The sequence below is a fragment of the Vicugna pacos genome, chromosome 17 (genome assembly GCF_048564905.1).
Source record: "Vicugna pacos chromosome 17, VicPac4, whole genome shotgun sequence".
Taxonomy (NCBI): domain Eukaryota; kingdom Metazoa; phylum Chordata; class Mammalia; order Artiodactyla; family Camelidae; genus Vicugna; species Vicugna pacos.
The window spans coordinates 37970779-37989879 of NC_133003.1; the positions used below are offsets into that span (position 1 = coordinate 37970779).

Sequence of the window (19101 nt, forward strand, 5' to 3'; positions counted from 1 at the left end):
GAGAAGTAAATTTCAAGCATGACCAATCATATATACATTAGGTTCTAAGCCAGTGCAAATGTGCTGAAAGTTCATCAGATGGGTTTTCACTGATTATTCCTACAGGACCAATCCAGCTATTGAGAAGTGAGCTTTCATTATCCTTCCCCAGGCAGCAGAACTTGCCAGGGGCCTGGAATACAACTCAGGCTATAGTCAGATGGGATTTGCACTTCGTCCAACCCTGAAAAGTCACTCCTTGGCTATTATTTTTCACTCTATTGTAAATAGCAAGAGGCAGATGAAAAGGTAAAAAATATGTTGGTTGGAAGATACTTATTCTCGCCTACCTAGGGTAATCAAGAGGAGACATCAGCTCCAGATTTGGTAAGTAATAACTCACATTTGACTTTAATACACTGCGATAAACTTTGAGGAATATATCTTTTAAAACATAAAACGCTTTACCTCTGATTTAAAGTTTGGGGGATTGGTCCTGCTCCGTCGGCCGGGTTAGATTTAGCATCTCTGGAAATTCCAGAGCAATTTTAAACTACTCTTTTTGATCACTTGCTGCAGCTCCAGCTTTCAAAGAGAATGAGATGTTTTGGGAATGAATTGTGATGGACTTATATGAAAATTTATATGACCAAGAATTGGATTTGTTCCCCCAGAATATTATAGATTATGTTTTATGTTGGAATTACATCAGTGTGCAGAGCAGCAGAAGGCTGGCTTAATGTAGCTAAAAATATACCTTGACTTTCCACTTGGAATAAAACTCTCCCCTCCCCAACCCGTTTCTTCCCTAATGAAAATAATGGCTTCATGACTCATATACGTGATAGACAGTAGGGAATATTTGAGTCTTAAAATAAGAGAGTTTGAGAAGGGACTAATGGTCCTTTTCTAATTTCTTTCCCATCCATCTCTTTCCTCTTGTTTTTCCTGTCACCATCCTATTTCAGGCCTTCATCACCCCATCCCTTGTTGCAGTTGCTCCTTTGTTAGTCTCCAGTCCCTCCATGCTTTAATTTGTCCTGTACACAGCAGCGTGGTTTGGCTTCCTCTCACACCACTTTAATCATATAATTCCCTGCCATTCTGCAGTGGCTTTTCATTTGCTCCTAAGTCAGTCGCAAACTAATTTTCAAGGCCCTTCCTAGATATGAAACCTGCCTCTTCCTCTTTCCCCATAGCCATTCACTTCACAGCCAACCCCTTAGTCCAGGCCTCTTCTAAGTCTTACCGGAATGGGACAGTCACCTCCCAACTGGTCACCTAGTTTGTCTCATTCTTGCCTTCATTGAATCTATGGTTTCCTGATATCTTTGTACAAGTACTACTGGTAGCATGCAGGGTGGCTTTTGGTGCTTCACAGACACTTTCATTCTCAAAATTATTTCTAATACATGGCTAATACATTATTGTAAAAGTGTTACTAGTAGATCGAGACTATGAATTTATGCCTGTTATTGCTTAGAATGAGAGTCATCCCAAAAGTGAGCTAGGAGGGAACTTCATGAGGCTTGTGGATCTGTTGAGGCTGCTCTGCATCCTTCAGAGCCCTATCTTTATTTCCTCTCCCAGGGCCAGTTCCCCAAACTTGCCCCCTGAGCTGGGTGCTGTGCTGCCGTGCCCACATCAGCAGTTACTTGATTGTAACAATGGCAGAGTGATGGCATTGGACCATCCTACCTTCTTGCCTTCCTCTCCCATCACAGGGGCCTGCCCCTCACATTGCAAAGCTGTACAGCGATGTTTTGAAACGTTAATGCAGCTTTCTGGAGAGCCTCAATTACAAGTGATGGGTAGCTTAGCTGCTGGGAGAATCTTGTTCAATATACTTATTTTATTTTTTAAAAAAAAATTTACGGGAACTTGATGTTCAGTGAAACCCCTTTGGCAGAAAGTGCTGAAAGAGGAAACAAAGAGGATGTCGGAGAGTGCTGAACCTAGTGAAAGCTCTGAATCCACAAAATAATTTTGTGGCTTTGTAAATTCACTCTAAGTACATTTGAGGAACAATAAGCCATAAAAGAGGTTACCGTGACCTTGGTTTCTGCATAGCTTTTGAGATAAAAGGTCTAAGTATCAGAATGTATTTGGTTGACCGTAGTGTTGTTGACTGATTAAAAACAATCAAGGCTCTCTTGGAATCCTGATGAGGGGCTGGCCTGGGTTCTGTGTGCAGGATGGGCTCTTGAGGCAGAGATCAAAGTTGCTTTGCTAAAATGGAGCACTATAATGTAAGCCTTTGTAACCATAAATGAATGGGGCAAAGCTACTGACGTAAAAATTAAATTGCAATACGTTCACTTTGCATGTATTACTTATTGGGTACATTTCTTAAAAGCATTTTGAAGATGTTCCAAATTCTCATCATTGCATAGAATAACAACTTTGAAAACATTTACTATCAACGAATGAGTTTTTTTGAATTTAGTCATTATATGTTTCTGACTGCTTTTGCTTTAGAAGTGAGCACTTGAACTTTATCTTGATTCGCTCATTTTTCTTATGTATAACTTTTAGGCTTAGTGATTAAAAGTATGGGCTTTGATATGCCCAGACCTGGGTTCAAGCCTTGTGACAATTACTTATTTAATGGGTGACATTGGACAAGTTACTTAATTTCTTTACATCTTTATTTCCCCAGGGAAAATGGGGGTGCTAATAGAGCCTGTTTTAAGGAATATTTAGAGAATTGTGATAATGTATATAAAGCACTTAAATATTTTCTATTTTGTATTTTTTCTCATCTGTAAAATAAATAAGAATAATGTAGTAAAGGGAACGCTTTGAGGCTCTCTGGTCTACTCCTAACTGTATGCTAAGAGCGCATGGTGCAGTTCAGGTGTTAGCACATGGTGTTGCAGTCCAGGTTCAAGAAATGCCTCAATCTCACCCTGATATTCCTCTCTTTTCTCATATAGAATTTTGGCAGAGGGAGCTATATGGACAGGGAAATAGCTAGAAGGGGAACATACTTCCTTTCTAGCGAGACATGCACCTATCAAGACAGGTCTTTCTAGCCAGGACTGAATCAGAAAATATGGTTTAGATATCAAGGCTTAAGTGAAGACCTCTGCTTACTATGTCTTTAATCGAGATGGCCTTGACTAAAGTGCTTCTTTACTTGGCAACAGAGACGTAAGGCTGAGAAAACGAGGGATGACCAGCTTAGTCCAAGACTGTAGGTCCAGCATCAATCTCAGGCAGGAGGGAAAATGACTGTCCTGCTTTGGATCTGATCTTTAAGCCAGGTTCCTGCAACCTAAATTACACCTCCTTGTAAAACGTGGCCCAATGAATGTCCTGGCTTCTGAGCAAAGAGATCAACAGTCCCCCCTCTTGGAGGAAGGGAGGGAGCTGAGGGATCAGCACTTTCCGGGATCCCTTTTCAAATTACGGAGTCTTCTGAACTAGGGCTGCTAGACTTAGCAAACAGAAATATAGGACAAGCAGCTAAATTTGAATTTCAAATAAGTGAGGAATCATTTCATAATATAAGTACGTCACATGCAATATTTGGGACATGCTTATACTAAAATATTGCTTGTTATTTATCTGAAATTTAAAGTTAACTGGGTATCCCTTTTTTATCTGGCAGTCCCGTCTCCAACAGTTTTTCAAGGTCAGTTTGGTGATGGTTCTTTGAGGCTGATAGAAAGACTTTCAGAGCTGTTTCTTTGTTTTGGGAGGTTGTCCGTTGTGTTGTAGGATATTTAATAACGTTCCTAGCTCCTACTCACTGAATATGAGTAGCATCCTTTTTCCTTACGTTGTGACAACCAAACCGTCTCCAGACATTGCTGAACAATTGCCTAATCACCCCTTATTGAGAATCACTGCTTCAGAGATAGTGGCACAAGCAGGACTGGGCAGCATATCAGGATGGTAGACCAGAAGGCGGCACTTCCGTCCATATCCTTATGTAGGTCTTGCCTTTACCTCCATTCCTCACAGTTCCCCACATTCTGGACTCCTTCCTGGTAATGTTAGGACCTGTCTAGATCTGTGTACAGGAGCCCAATAATATAATTTTAGTCCAGTGTTGATTGTAATCCCCAGAAAATTATTTTGTACTCTGTCTTTCTAAACAGCTCACATGAGTCTGGCTATATATGGCAATTGTTCCGGTTTAAACTCACATATCTTTTTCAAAGAATACCCAGCACACTATTAAACCAAGTATGTAAATTTTATAATTTTATCACAGGTTATCAGTTTGTGTAGCCTGGGTGAATTTAGCATTTGATAGGCAAAATTCCTCTAGTTAAACTAACTTACTTAAGTGTATGTTTTATTCTTTTGCTCCGTTTTGTAGAGGGAGAAATTTGGAGGCATTGGATAATGAATTCTGTCCTTCAAACACTTCCACTTACGCATGTATCCTTGAAAAAATGCTGATATGCCTTCATGTGATTGTTTCCTATTTGTAAAGTTCCCTTGAATGAATATCTTGTGTTGCTCCCTTGGAAAAAAACTGAAGCAACTTTTGCTTTATTAACTTTGTCCAGCATTGATAATTAGTTTTGTAGGCCTATCAGCTTATGTAGTGGGAAATTTTCATTAGCAAGTGAAATGTAACTTCGTTTCTTCATGGCTTTCCATATTTTGTAGGCTTTTAGAGAAGCAGTGATTTTATAAAAATCCATTGAGCAAAGCAAAGACAGTGTACTTATCTGGTTATATAGCTGTGGGAAAAATCCCTGTTCTGGATTCCCTGTAAAGGTTGTATGTTCTCACATCTCTCTTATCTAATGTGCTTCCTTAAATCAGAATACTCTTTTCCCTAAGAAGCCAACCTTAAAGAAAAACATTATCTTTTTTTGTAATCTCAGACCTTCTTCACTGCAGAAAAAAATCTGAGCCTTCTCAGATTCTGATATTTGTATTTAATCAATAACCACATTCTTTTTTTCATCTGTCTTACCTCTGCAATTGCATTGTGCCAGCTAGGTATGTTTTATTGTGTAAGAGTTCAGTGGAAAGAGCCGTTCATGTTTGCGAAAAGGATGATGTTTTATTATTGGTTATAAAGGAAAGAGATTTCACACTTTGTATAACCGATCCTTCCTGTTGTAGCATGGTGAATTCTGAAAGTGAGGAACAAGTTAACAAACCATGGAAAGAGAGGCCACAGAATGCTCTTGTAGTGTTCTGACCACAGTCTAAAGTAAGACCTGACAATTCTTAGGTCTCTAATTGACAAGTGTTCCATTCACATTTGAAATGCATAATCTTTGCCCAATTTGAGGGTATGTAGACTAGAAAGGATAAGGGGATGATGGTCAACATCATTTATTTAACAGTGATATGGCCTGGTCTTATCAGTGACACCAGGTACGTTATTTTTGGGCCAAGATCCCAGAGACCCCCCCTACAGGTCCAGGTGTTCTTCCTTGAGTGACTGGACCAGGGGGAGGTGGGTGGGGATGCTTGGAGAGGGGCCATGGAGCAGGGGGTATGGGGAAAGCTCTAAGGAGGTTCACGGTAGCAACTGTTTATGAGCCAGTCTGGGAGCATTTTAATATTTGAACAATTGGAACAGCTGTACCACTGTGTACCAGCTAGACTAAGAAGTGGAGAATCCTGGAGTGGTGCAGGTACTTAGAAAATTGGACCACCAGTTAGAGTTCCTGACACTGCCGTTAACTCACTGCATGGTCTTGGATAAGTCAGTTCTGAGGAGCTTCTGTTTTCTCTGTTGAAAAATGAAAATATTGGATAAGAGCAGCTCTAGGTCCCTTTCCTTAGAATTTACTTTTTTTCCCCCTCAAAGATCTGCAACTTCTGTGCATTGAGTGTAGCGTTGTCCCTGAGCTTCTGAAAAGCAGAGAGACTGCAGTATTTCATAAGGAGTTTGGCAGTGGTGGTGGGGATTGGGAGGATGCGGCGCTGATGTGCTCTGTGCTTTGTGGATAACGTGATAGTCAAACAAGAATGAAGCCCACATTCACCATGGATGCACTGTACTCTCAGGAACAAGACAGGAGCAGTTCACTGCCTTTTTATGGGCAGCTTAAAAGTATTTTCAGAAGATGAATAGTTTTCAGTGTTTTGAGGAAGTTATTGCAGAGTAGAAAAATGTGCTAGTTTACTACAGAAACAAAGCTAATGTTGCTTTTGCCCAAAATTATCTAAGTCAGGCAAACACAGGTATTTTAGAATTCGTTGTTGTTGTTTGCCTAGATCTTTAAAAAGTTCCGTTGACTTTCCATTTCACTTCTGTGTTCTTTGTTTGATTATTGATATATTCTGCTTTTTTATATTCAATGAATATAGTGAGGTATCTCCATGGGAAAATTTAAGCACACATTAGTAAACAGTGCCATGCCTGCGAAAGTAAAGATTCCAAGGTAACTAGGTAACTTCAACTAAGATGTGTTTTCTTCACAAATTGTTTTTCTCATTTGTTTGAGTTGAAAGTCACTTTTCAAGTTTATATCATATCTTAAAATTTTTTTTATTAAGTATGAGGAAGTGCTCAACATAATTATGAATTACTTGAATTGTCAGAAAAAGGAAAAAAATAGGGTATCTGAAGCACATGCTGTATTAGGAAAGTTAGTGTTGAATAAGTATCTGCTCATGTTATTTCTTTCGGGTGCTTACACAAATGATAGTTTAGTAAAATGAAATGATTCTATTTTAATATCCTGCTGCTTATTGTACCTGACAAACAGAAATGAGGAAAATGAGGAATTGATTATCTGGGGTCATTTTCTTGAAACCTGCACATAATTCCCGTTTATGCTTATTAGAATAAAGAAAAGCCTTTCTGAAACAAATTAAGAATATGCATCACCTGTTATGACATAGTCATAGACATATAATAATATGGTCTAGAATTACAGTACTCTCTCAAAGTACAGCATATTCAGAATTCACTGGAGATGTCTTAGAGACATCTGTTGTAATTACAGGAACATGGTTTCTAATTCATTTAATTCCCTTTCCTACTGAAACTGTACATATAAGTGAATTTTAAGAGACTGTATAAATAAATTTTTAATTACAAAATGATGTTACACAATACATTATTAATAATAACCAACAATGCATAATGTTTATGCATGAATCCATTAGAAAGACGAGCTAATGTATGTCAGTTCTAACAGAATGCACTAATTTGTCCTGAATTTGTGAATGAACTTGAATCCACGATGCAAGCCAGTGAATGCAGTTACACAGAATGGTTTCACATGCTATTTTATAGTCCAGAAACATCTTGTACCTATGGCATTTAAGAGGTATTTAAGATTTGTTCATCACATGTGATCAAGATCTTACTTTTCAGCGAGCCATGCAGTTGGGAAATTTGGAATAAGACCATTGAGTTGGTAATACTAGCTTTCCCAGACAGGTGCAGAATAAAATGGTCTATAGCATCCAAGAAGTGTGTACAATCCTTACATTTCAGCACATGAAATTCACAGTCTTATTCTAATGGAACTTCCCCCTCGGGGCCAAAGGGGCTGCTGGAATGTGGTTACTTTGTGGCGCTAGCGGTAACAGATTTCTGAAATCTCCATGGCCAGCTCCAGACACTCGCTGGTCTCATGGCAAGATTCAAAAAGGCTGCAGTCCATGTCACAGTTGCAGTTACAGTCATTCCGGGAGTGGCTTTCATCCGAGGTGTGGTGGTACCTGTGAGAGGGGCAGCACAAGTTGGTACACACTGTTTCACACGTATCTGGGAGCATCAGGAGACAATCCAAAAACTGGCAAAAGAGACAGGTGAGGATGAGGGAGGCACACTCCTCTGTTTAAAGAAAAAGAAAGACAGTTAAAAGTGACACCTATGGGAATGTCTATGAAGGGCTGGCATGTGCAGTGATGTGCTTGATAACTGTTTCACCAACTCTAAATTATTTATCCATATCAGGGGTAATGGCCACCGTGATTCTCTCAAGCTCCGCCCTCCGCCACCCTCCTCATCCAGCACTCACTCCACTTAAGTAATTGCTTTATTAACTTTCTGAGCATTTCCTGTTGATTCCACATAATCTGGTTATTTGAAGTGCTGTCACTTTTCTAAACTCCTTTATTTACTTTACCTGCAGAGGTGCTGGGAAGCCATACAGTTACCTACCTATTTGGAAACCTTGGAGTTGTCTGAAAAACAGTAGATTCTCCCCAAATGCAGGGAACTTTCAGGGTTAGGGGGGAGCAGTTGGATCTGGGGACAAGGAGAGATCATACAAATTTCTTGCTTCGCTACAAGACTTTCTTATTTGTTTGGTGTGAATTCCAGTGAATCTGCCACACCCGTATTCAAATATGAAGAAAAAGCACATATCAAAACCTAACACACATAAAGGATTTTTAAAATAATCATAGTTGTTTGGGGTTGTATTCTATTTTTAATCCTTGTCTCCTTCTTCCTTCAGTTATGTAAAGCCTTAATTTTATATCAAGTTAAGTGAAATACATCATCATGTGCCTAAAAGGAATAAAACTTATCAATCCTCTTTAAGAAAATTGGTTGAAAAATTTTCTATGCCAACTTGTGAAAATCTGAAAAGGATCTCTAAAGGTAATTGGTAATGCTAGCCAAGCAGCTGTGATGGGTTATGGATTATTGTATTTTTTGTTTCCATAAAGGGAATTAAAAGATGTAGCAGTTCTCTTGTTAAATTCTAACTTTTCTTTTTTCTTTATTTTTCTCTTTTCTTTCTTTCTCTCTCTCTTTCTTTTCTTTTTTCTTTTCTTTCTTGCCCTTTCAAATGAATTTGTTCAGAAAGTCTCAAAAACATGTGAGGGTTTTTTAAAGGGGTAGGTAACCGTTCATGTGATGTAGCATCCAGTTAGTTAGAATCAGTATCCTTAAGACTGTTGATGGTTGAAGGTAACATTCTAGCATGAATTGGAGGAAAATTCACCCCTCCTGATGGGCTTATCAATTGATAGTTCGACTTTCTGTTTTTTTTTCCCATTAAGAATGTTAATAACCTTTGGTTTTCAGACTGCAGTCAACTGAGACTGTACAAGCCTGCAGGAGAGATTTTGCTCTCTCAGTCACCTGCCACAAGGTTCTAAGTGTCCTTAGATCCCCATTCATTTACTTCTAACTATGCTTTCCGGAAAACTTTTTCTTTTACTGTTCATATACTTCTTAATCTACAAGAGAAGGGAGAACATGGAAACTTGCTCTGAAAGGGAACAAATAAAGAAAACCATTCTAATTCCTTTAAAAAACTTACATAAAGATTAAAATGAGTTCTGCATCTAGGTCAACAGAAATCTGCCTTCATTTCTTGGTCTCTCCCATCTCCCCTCCGTCTTTACCCCTCACCCTTCCTTATTTTCTTCCCAATAAGATGGTGGAAAAGAATCACACCATGACTCTTATGGCCACTTTAGTTGACATGTATTGTTGCAGATGCTGTGGCCATTACTCAGTGTTTATAGCTTAGGTGGCATATTCCTAAATACCTCTGTGGTGTATGTACTCATCTCTCTGCCAGACTGGCTGTATTTTTATTCATTCAGAGCCAGCTTGTAGCATGTGGCCAACTCATCCATATCTCCTAGGTCCCTACAAACCACCCACAGAAATTGGGGAGTGAGTTAGTACAGTCCATAGACTCTATTTTGCATATGCATTTCTGAGGGAGGGCACGTTGGTGGTCAAAGATCACAGGCATAAAGCCTCATCAAGTTTCTTCAATGCCAAGACTGCTGCTCTAGCCGCCCTTGGGAAAGAAGAGGTTCTCAGGAGAAAATATTCCAAGCACATGCTCCCTGATCTCTCAGGCTGGAGAGTCAGAGGCTTACTCAGCCCTCTGACCATATAAAAATGATTTTCCTGTTAGATCCGGTCCTTTGTAGGTGTGAGACTGAAAGTTTGGCTTGGAAGTCAGTCAGGTTGGGTGCAGTGTGTCCTGTGAGGGTGGGGGTTGGTATTTCCTATCAGAGTGTGAAAACCTGTTTGAAAAATGGCTTTATAATTTCCTGGGGTGTCTAGCTGTTTGACTCAGTGCCTCCTGCCAATGTCTTCTCAAGTTAGCAGACTCTACAGTTCTCTGCTTCTGATGTATGCCATAGATTTTATTTATAAAAAAATACATTTTGGCCTAACTCTTTGGTCAAGTTGGCATTTCTTTCCCTCCATCTCTCTATTTTGCACTCAAGAATAGAGCCTGTTTTTTTTTTCCCTGTTTATAAGTCAGTCCTTTTTATTTGGTTATAAAAGGCAGAGCCTGTTGCCCAGAAAAACACAGCAACATTAATGAATTGAAAACAGATTTTTCCCCCCACTTTCAAGTGTGTTCCACACTTTTCCTGAAAGACATATTAAATAATTCTACACAAGCAGGCAAAACTGTTTTGCATATGGCCAGTTTTTATTTGCACAGCAGTGACAGAAGCAGTTCAGGGGGAAATCTGCAACTGTTTGAAAAGAGAGTTGGACTTTCCATTCTCCCAAACGGATGTGTTTTCCTTTGCCTGTGGTATTACCTGGGACTTTAATGTTTAATAAACTTTGTATTAGAGTCATAGCCCTTGACTAGCACTGCTCTTGGCCCATCCAGAAGAGTGTGCCATACATCCAGCTGCCAGCTTCCCATCGCTCCCAGTGTCTTTAAAGCATCTCACACTCATGAAGTTCAAATTGCATCATTCCCTTTTTCTTGGGTTCTGCAAACCTGTCTCTTCTCTAGTTTTCTCTTGTGAATGGCTCCTGAACATGCAGGCAGAAGTCTAAGTGTAATGTGCTAAGTAATACCCTTAAGACCCTGAAGGACTAAGCCCTAGAGATGCTAAATGTACAACTGGAGATTGGCTAATTAAGAGGAAGAATGTATTTCTGTTTTGTATATACATTCATTATTTTTTAGATTCCATGTATAAGTGATATCATATAGTCTTTGTCTTTCTCTTTCTGACTTATTTCATTAACTGTAATATTCTCTAGGTCTATCCACATTGTTGCAAATGGCAGTATTTCATTCTTTTTTATGGCTGAGTAATATTCCATTGTATGTGTATACCACATCTTTTTAATGTAGTTACCAAAGGGGAGAGGGAATGTGGGAGGGGAGGAGGGGGACACACTAGTGGTATGGGATTTACAGATCCAAACTACTACATGTAAAGTAGATAAGCAGCAAGGAAATACTGTGCAGCATCAGGAATTATACCCAGTCTTGTAATAACCTATGATGGAATATAATATGCAAACATACTGAATCACTATGCTGCACACCTGAAGCTATCATAATACTGTAAATCAACTGTACCAAAAAAAAAAAAGCCAGGGGAGAAGGAGGGAGACTCTGCTTCATTACAAAAGATTATGTTTAATTATAGTGGAAAAGGTAACAATGCAAAGGAGTTTCCAGGAATGTACTTGAGGTCAACCTCACGTTCATGGTCCTGTAATCCCTGAGTTTGCCCTTCCAGCTTTTGATGTTCTTCCCACTGTGATACCTGGGACTGGGAGGAGGGAGGGACAAGAGGTAGTTGTAGTTGCCTACTGTAGTCCCTGTTGCATTCCCCAACTCCATGACCATAACGCCTGCTTTTTGGGGAACTATTATCCAAACTGGCAAGAGTATGGTTCTTCCAGAAGTGACCCCGGATAAACAACACTCTCCCTTCCTCTTCCCCAAAAAACAAAGTAAGAAAAAAAGGCAAGGTGAACCTGGCCCAACCCAGGATTTTGATACATTAATGATTAATGTGCTATTACTGAGAATTTGGCATAATAATGAGAAAAGATTTATGACACTGTGCCCAAACTGATTTACTGAAAATTTTTGGCCAAAAAGTATAAAATTTGATTCCCACTCCCCCAACATTAAGTTCTTTTAAAAAAAAAAGTCTGTAATGCACAATGAGAATAAAGTGTGACTGAATGCCTTTCTCTAGCTGGGGTATCATCCCTTATGTTATCCATTTTAATAGCTACTTAAATATGCCAAGATCTATTTGAGTTCAGACAAGCACAACTAACATTCAAGTCACTTCTTTAGAACTAGAATGACTAGTTTTGGGTGATACTTAGTAAATTTGTGCTTGTGTTTTTTTCTGAGCAAATGAACTGAAATAATTATAAAATTGAAACATTTTATAAGGTGACACTATTGCATTTAATTGTATGAAATTTACAGTGTAGAAAATGTAATCATTTTATTCAGTAGTCCATGGTGTAATTAAGACTATTCTTTTGAGGTATCTTGTATTTATGATTTTCCTCTTCCACCTGGATGAGACGTCTCAAATTCAAAATTATACATCAATTAGGCATGTTCTCAGAGTTCTTTTTAAGGAGACTGTTTTCTCCTACCATGTGTATCCCTGGTTTTACCATCCACAGGGATGCTTTTGCAATCAGAACGTAGAAGCAGAAGCAGAGACACAGTGCTCTGGATCTTTTCCATTTTTTTCAGGAAAGGGACCACACATCATGAGCCACAATTTAATAATAAAGTAATGTCGCAGCACATAGTGTGTGATGTGCAGTAAAGATGCTTTTAAATTCCCATCAGAGCACACACCATGAACTGTGCTAATGGATGTAACACATTTTACAAAATCTGCATGTGTGAGACTTCTCCATCCTGTTTTAAGTGGGGCAATGTATATAAATAATAGATATTAGCAATTAAGCATCCATTCCTATGCACTCACTTATATATTTGAAAATAAATTAACCACAAACTACATGAAAGTGGATGCAATCCTCTCTTTTCCCTTCTGTTTCCCCTGCTGTTCCTGAAAGATACTTCTGTATTTATCTCTGTACGAACAATGACCCCAGCTCTCAGTTTCTGCACCCTTATATTAATTACTATCAAAATTTTCCTAAAATGAAGTGAATCTGACTTAACTCTTTATTTCCTTGATGTTTGCTCTCTAGGACAATGAGAGGTTCTTAGCACTATTTGTGGGCCTTAATCTGGGTGTTTCATGCTCTCTTTTAACCAGCTTATAAAAGCTTTTACCTCAGTTGGGGGATTTTTTTAGAATGTGCGCTGTGAAGGATGGGCTGTTACCTATACTGTCAGCTTTGTACTGGAATTTCCTGGGTCATAGTGGCCTCAGTCCAGACCTTAAGGAAACAATCTAATTCAGTTGTCCTCATGACTCTGCTTTGCTCTTTTGAAGACAAAGTAGTTGGTTCTTTTCCTGCATGAGGCTCCTAAGTATAGGCTGCCATTTTAATGGGATAGTTGTTTTGGTCTTGCCTGGAAATACAGGAGTTCAAGTATCATGCTAGCTGCATTGGCCCCTCACCTTCTACCAAGATACCTGATAAGACAAATCAGAGTGGTTCTAGAGGGGCACCGGTTTGTACCATGTGGATACATATAATGGTAATTCCTAGTTTCGCGATCATTGCAACCAAGACCCATTATAAGTAAGATCCATGCATCCCTGATACAATCTAATAAAATACTAAATACTCTACTGTCAAAATGCAGAGAACTCTCCTGTCCTGTTTTCTCGATTGGCATCAAACTCTATCAGAACAAGGAATTTGGGCATCATCTTGGATTCAAGGTCATAACCTAGCAATCTACAGGCCAGAGTTGGCCAAAGGCTGTGTATTTTGGGGAGTGTCTGGGACTTCAGAAAAGAAATAGAATACTGCCAATGCTTAGAAGTTTGAGAGATTTCATGTAGCACTCTAGACCTGGCAACTCTGAGCCTGTGTTTCTTTTCAGTAACAATTCACTGGTTCTGAGTAGAGGCAGTGCTCTTCACCTTGTCATAGTCGTCACCAATCCCTATTGTTCAGCTCTAGTTTACTTCATCATTCACATTATCTCCTGGCAGCTGCAGGTAGTTGTGTCTATAGCTTCTGGTCTAAAGCATCCATCACATCATTTGCACAAGATCATACGTAACATGTGTTAAAAATATTTATCATTTATTAAAACTGTAATAATCATAAATGCAAAAATTGAGTATCTTTTTCATGACAGGTTCTGTACTGAATGCTTTACCCGTGTTATTTCATTTGCTCTTAGAACATCCTGTGGTGTATTACTAGCTCTATTATATAAATGAGAGACTGAGATTAAGGGATGGTAAAGAAGAAAAAAGTATCCAGTTTCATAGAGTTAATAAATTTCAGAGCCAGGAATTAAACTGATGTGATTTCATATTTCCTATTACAGAAAGTTCATTTCATGTTTTGGTCTTATTTTCAAAAAAAGTATAATATGCATGTAAATATAGACCAGAAACTATACTTTTTGATGTTTTCTTTTGAGAAACTTCAAGCTTTCTTTAAATACAAATGTCAGTATGGAACATTACCAATCTCTTGAACGGTTTATGTCTCCGAAGTTAACCTGAGTAGAATTCCGTGTGTCTTAGTGACTCTGAACTTGACTGTGTTGATCATTTAGTAGCAACTTAATTTGAAATTCATTTTGCAGATAGAACGTGCCTTTTATGTCATATCTAGGGATGGTTTGGTGTAGGTTTGCCCTGATTTGAATGCCTAGGAGGAAATGTTATCTAGAGGAACCAAATCTTTTTCACAGGCTGCTGATGTAACCATCCTTATATTTTATACAGTCTGTATTTATGTATTTCCAGCTTTCAAAGCTATTTTACTGGGTTTTTTTTTTTCTCTCAGCCTAGAGCCATGGGTTGAGTAGTCCCAGATCCAAGAAGAGAAAAAAAATTGACCATTTTTTAGTCTACTTCATAGCTCTATAGCAAGAATAATTATACCTCACTCCAGCTATTTAAAACACTTGGCCTCAGACTCCCAGATTTGAGTGCAAACAACCTGCCAAGCATCTCCTACTTGCAAGGTGACCTTGACATGTGTCACTCACCAGAGTTTTCAGATCGAAGTCTTCCTGTTTAATATTCATAAAGACCTTTTTTTACCCCTAACAGCATATGTGATGATTTTCGAGGGGCTGGGGGTTGGGGAGTTTTATTTAGAGACGGGTTGATTGTGAAAAACATACCATCAGTGTCTCTTGGATGAACTGAAGCATCAGTTTGGAGGTAGGAAAATTTCGTTTGGCATTCTTCAAGGGAGGACAGTGATGTGCTGGATTCTGACAGTTTTTTCTCACTGGGGGTTTCCTTGACTGGTCCATCTGTGATATTGAATTCGGTTACTGAATTTATAACGATAGCATTAATGGCTTTCTCATCTGCCTGCTTTTCGTTTGTGAGTTGCGTATCTAGATGAGAAAAGAAAACACATACACAGACTCGCTATAGTTGACATGACCTAGAGATCCAAGAATGGATGTTTGCAGAAAATTACACTTTCTAGACTTTTATAAGATTAGAATCTTATTTAAAAGAATAAAGCATTATTGAACAGAATTTTTTGAATGGAAATACATGGAAGAATAAAAGAGTGCAATCATTATAGGATTTTACCCACATTGCAAGTTTCACCTTTCACAGTAGTTGGTAACACTTTTTTCTACAGTGGTTGTTTCAGTGGTGGATGGAGAGAATCAAGACACTCATTCACTGGGATTAACAAAAATCTCATAGAATGTTGTCAGCTTATTATCATAATGTTTTATGGATCTCAGAGGTAGTAAAAGGGTCTTAAATGCTAGACAGTAGTACTGTTCAGTCATGTGTGTGATCTCAGTCAAATTGTCTTAGTTTTTTGTTTCTACAAAGTTCAGTTTCCTCCCCTGTATGTGAAAAGTGGTCACGCATAAGCAGTCTGTAAGCTCATTTCTATGTCTGCCCTTAAAGACTCTTAAGTTGCCACTCTTTAGCCTGCCTTGCCATTTGTTAGGTCCCTGTTAAGGTGATAATCTGTAACTTTGGGGGTGTGCTTCTTGGGAACATGCTTTTATTTCCATATAACCACCTAGGAAGAAACCTCCAGCAGAGTCCTTGACTGAGATTCTTTTTTGGAGAGGCACAGAGATGGCTGAGAAGGTCTAGGGGCTTCGTGTGTTCCAGAACTCCCATATTCATTCTCTCATTCCCACATAATAATTGAGGGCCTCTTCTATAACACGTACTGAGCTGGGCGCTGGGGAAACAGCGGTGACTAAGACAGACATGGTCCCTGGCTTTCCAAAACATCAAACAAATTTGCAATGCAGGACAATATTAAGGAGCGTATAAAGAGCACACTGAAGTCACGTTAGAGAGGGAACCAGACTGGGTCGTGGTGCAGTGTGTATAGCTTATCCATACCAATTAAGTGACACTAAGATGGAGAGAAGAGTTAACAGAAGGTATTCTCAAACATGCATCCAAGGCTGATTCCCAGGGACTTCTTAAGACCAAACAAGCAACAGTCCTTGTGATCTGGCAGCACTCTTGGGAGACAGTGAAGATGTTTTCTGGAGAATTACTTCCCCGTCACTAGTCCAGAGCCTGACTCAGTAATACTCTTGAGAGACTGACGTTAATAGAACAACTGGCCACCTGGTTTAATTTTACCATGCTTACATAGCTTGGTGCAAGAAAAATATTCTTGCCAAGTCCATTTTCATTGTCCTTTCAGAAGCTGCTTCTCAGTTTGGGGTAGAAAGAGACTTCTACTTGGTTATTTTTCCTAGGACAGTGGTTCCTAGACCTGTGTACAGAGTAGAATCATCTAGAAAATCTTTTAAAGATTTGAAAGTTTTTAAAGGTTAGGCAGCTTCTCTTACCCCTCAAGAGATTAAATCACGATCCCCGAGGGATTTGCGAAGCTCCCCAGGTGATTCCAACATGCACACAGGTTTGGGAGCCACTGTCTCAGGGCCCTTCTGCTTTTGAGAGTGGAGAAAGGAGATGACAAACCACTGATCTGTGCATCACTGATTTTTCAGAAGCTAATCATTAGAAAATTGCTCTAGGAAGGCTCCCAACTGGCATGGGAACTGACAGTATGGTGCACACAATTGTCTTAGGCCATTTTTGTTTCTTTCTGGACCTCCAAACAGCCTTGACTTTCAACATTGGTTGCTTTTATTCCCTACCTCTAATGCCACTAGCTTTAAATCTCTTGGTTGCAGTTTGGTTCACATTAAAAGGGACTGGCAGAAATAAGGATTAAGGGAAACATCTATTGTTGATAGCAATTAATGTAATATTAAATAGATAGAATTAGCTCGACAGATTGGGAAACTCTTAGATTCCTTTAACCCAAGAGAGATTCATTGAGTAATATAATCATGGTGATGATTAAAAAAAATACTAGCTTATTTTTTCTTACTTGGGTATCACAGTGTCGGGTAACCAACTATTATTACAAGTAGTCATTGAAATTATGGCTTTAGCACTCAGAGAAATATTGATATCAAAGTCATACAGGATGAGTACCAGACCAATGCTTTACACACACACACACACACACACACACACACACACACACACGTTGCATACATTTTATGTCAAGTTCTATGTTACCATGTATATCTTGTTTAACTTAAGCATCACAAAGACTCTAAGAGGTGCATATGTCAGCCTCCCAGAACAGATAGGAAATGTATGAATTGGTACACCAGGGTAACAGACGAATGAGTGTAATCGAGGCTAGATTGTTTAGATAAGCTGTCTGAGGGATTTGAACCCAGGCCTGGTGGATTCCAAAAGCTTTCTTCTTATCCCTGTCTCTTTATATTATACAACATTTCCTCTGGTCTGTTCCTAACTTTTATCTTTGCTTCCTTGCTGCTGGGACTACATGTCAGCAAAACCCTCTTCAGTCCCGTGATAAGTCACCTACCCGAAATCTAGCCTTGTAAATAACTACCTTACAGATGTACCTCTCCCTGAGCAGTCTTTGCAAAGCAAGACTACCTTCTTGCACACTTAGGGAATCCTGCCTGTTTAGTTCCAGCTGCTTTATCCCGTACATTAAGGAGCAGCTCAGAAAGGACTGATAGATAACGAAACCTTGATGAGTATAGCGATTACAGCAGCTATTTACTTACAGAATTAATTAACAATCAGTTCAAATTATCACACGTAGTCAGGCTGCATGTAATTTAAATTGCTTTTGCACAAAGTAATTCAGTAACAGAAAAAAAAGTTGGATAGAGGTTACTGGCATATAAGAACATGCGGAGAATACAGTATACCGCCAAGTGGTATATGATTCTCTTTTTAATTTCTCGACAATTTTAAGTATAGCATTTTGAATCTAAGTGGTGTGCTACATTAAGCAACCATTTGGAGACAGTGAGCTTGTACTGAGAGAATTTTATGGAGAAGTTAAACTGCCATTCATAAAGTTATTTTAATTCTATATCTCTGTTTATATTTTTATTTTTTTTCATTCCCCAGCAGGAACTATCTGTTGCTCATTAGAAAATCATCTGACATACACACATTTCAGAACCCAGTCTGTTCAACCCAGAATTCTGACATCTGAAATGAGTCACAATTTGGGGGTGAATGTAACTGACATCTTCCATCTTTTATAGATGGAATGTTACAATAATTTCCCCAGATTCCTTCTTTTGCGATATTATTTGACATTATACCCGAAGTATTATAAAGTAACATAAGCTAAAAGGGGAAACATAAAAAGTGGTATCACATCTTCTGCAGAGAAAACTATTTCCAAATTAAATAAGGAACTCGTGAAACTATATTTGGGATGTTATACATAGTTCTTGACATTAACTTAGAGAAAATAATTTTTTTCAACAGGAAAAATATCGCCAAAATTAGGACAAAAATTAGAATCTCAGCTTTATTTCTCGGGAAAAAAATTAAAGTGTATATTGACAGTCAGTGAAATAGAAGAGTGCTATTCGGACTCGAAGTAATTGCAGAAGCAATGGGCATAAACTTAAGTAACAGAGAAGATAGTTAATTAATTTTTATTACCATTGAGCAAATGTTATTAATTTAATTCAGTTAACATTTATTGAGTACCCACATGCAATGGATGAATCAAAGTGACAGGAGCTGGTCACTTATTTACCTTAAGTTTTAAGGAAACATTTTAATGATTTTCATTTTTGCTCACTAAATGTAACTTTATAATTTTTGCATCCATGCATTTTCTGAGCATATATACGCACACACACACACACTTGCACATGCACATGCATATATGAATTCATATATATGAATTCAAATTATGAAAAAGTAACATCTCTTCTTCTCCCCTGGCTCCTCTGATTCTGTTCTCAATTTTCCTTCTCCTCTCCCCTC

At 38.6% G+C, this 19101-nt stretch overlaps 1 protein-coding gene and 1 long non-coding RNA gene across 9 annotated transcripts in view; one reads left to right on the forward strand and one right to left on the reverse strand.

The window, feature by feature from the left end:
* LOC107033065 (uncharacterized) overlaps nucleotides 1-19101 on the forward strand; it is a 620890-nt gene that overhangs the window by 119873 nt on the left and 481916 nt on the right. The window lies entirely within an intron of this gene.
* MDFIC2 (MyoD family inhibitor domain containing 2) overlaps nucleotides 6506-19101 on the reverse strand; it is a 93482-nt gene continuing 80886 nt past the window's right edge. For both annotated transcript variants that reach the window (XM_031686312.2, XM_072941691.1), the window contains 2 exons: nucleotides 14928-15149; nucleotides 6506-7750 (listed from right to left, as the gene is read on the reverse strand). In XM_031686312.2, coding sequence (XP_031542172.1) covers nucleotides 7491-7750; nucleotides 14928-15149 — 482 coding nt within the window. In that variant the 3' untranslated portion in view covers nucleotides 6506-7490. The remainder of the gene's footprint in view (nucleotides 7751-14927; nucleotides 15150-19101) is intronic.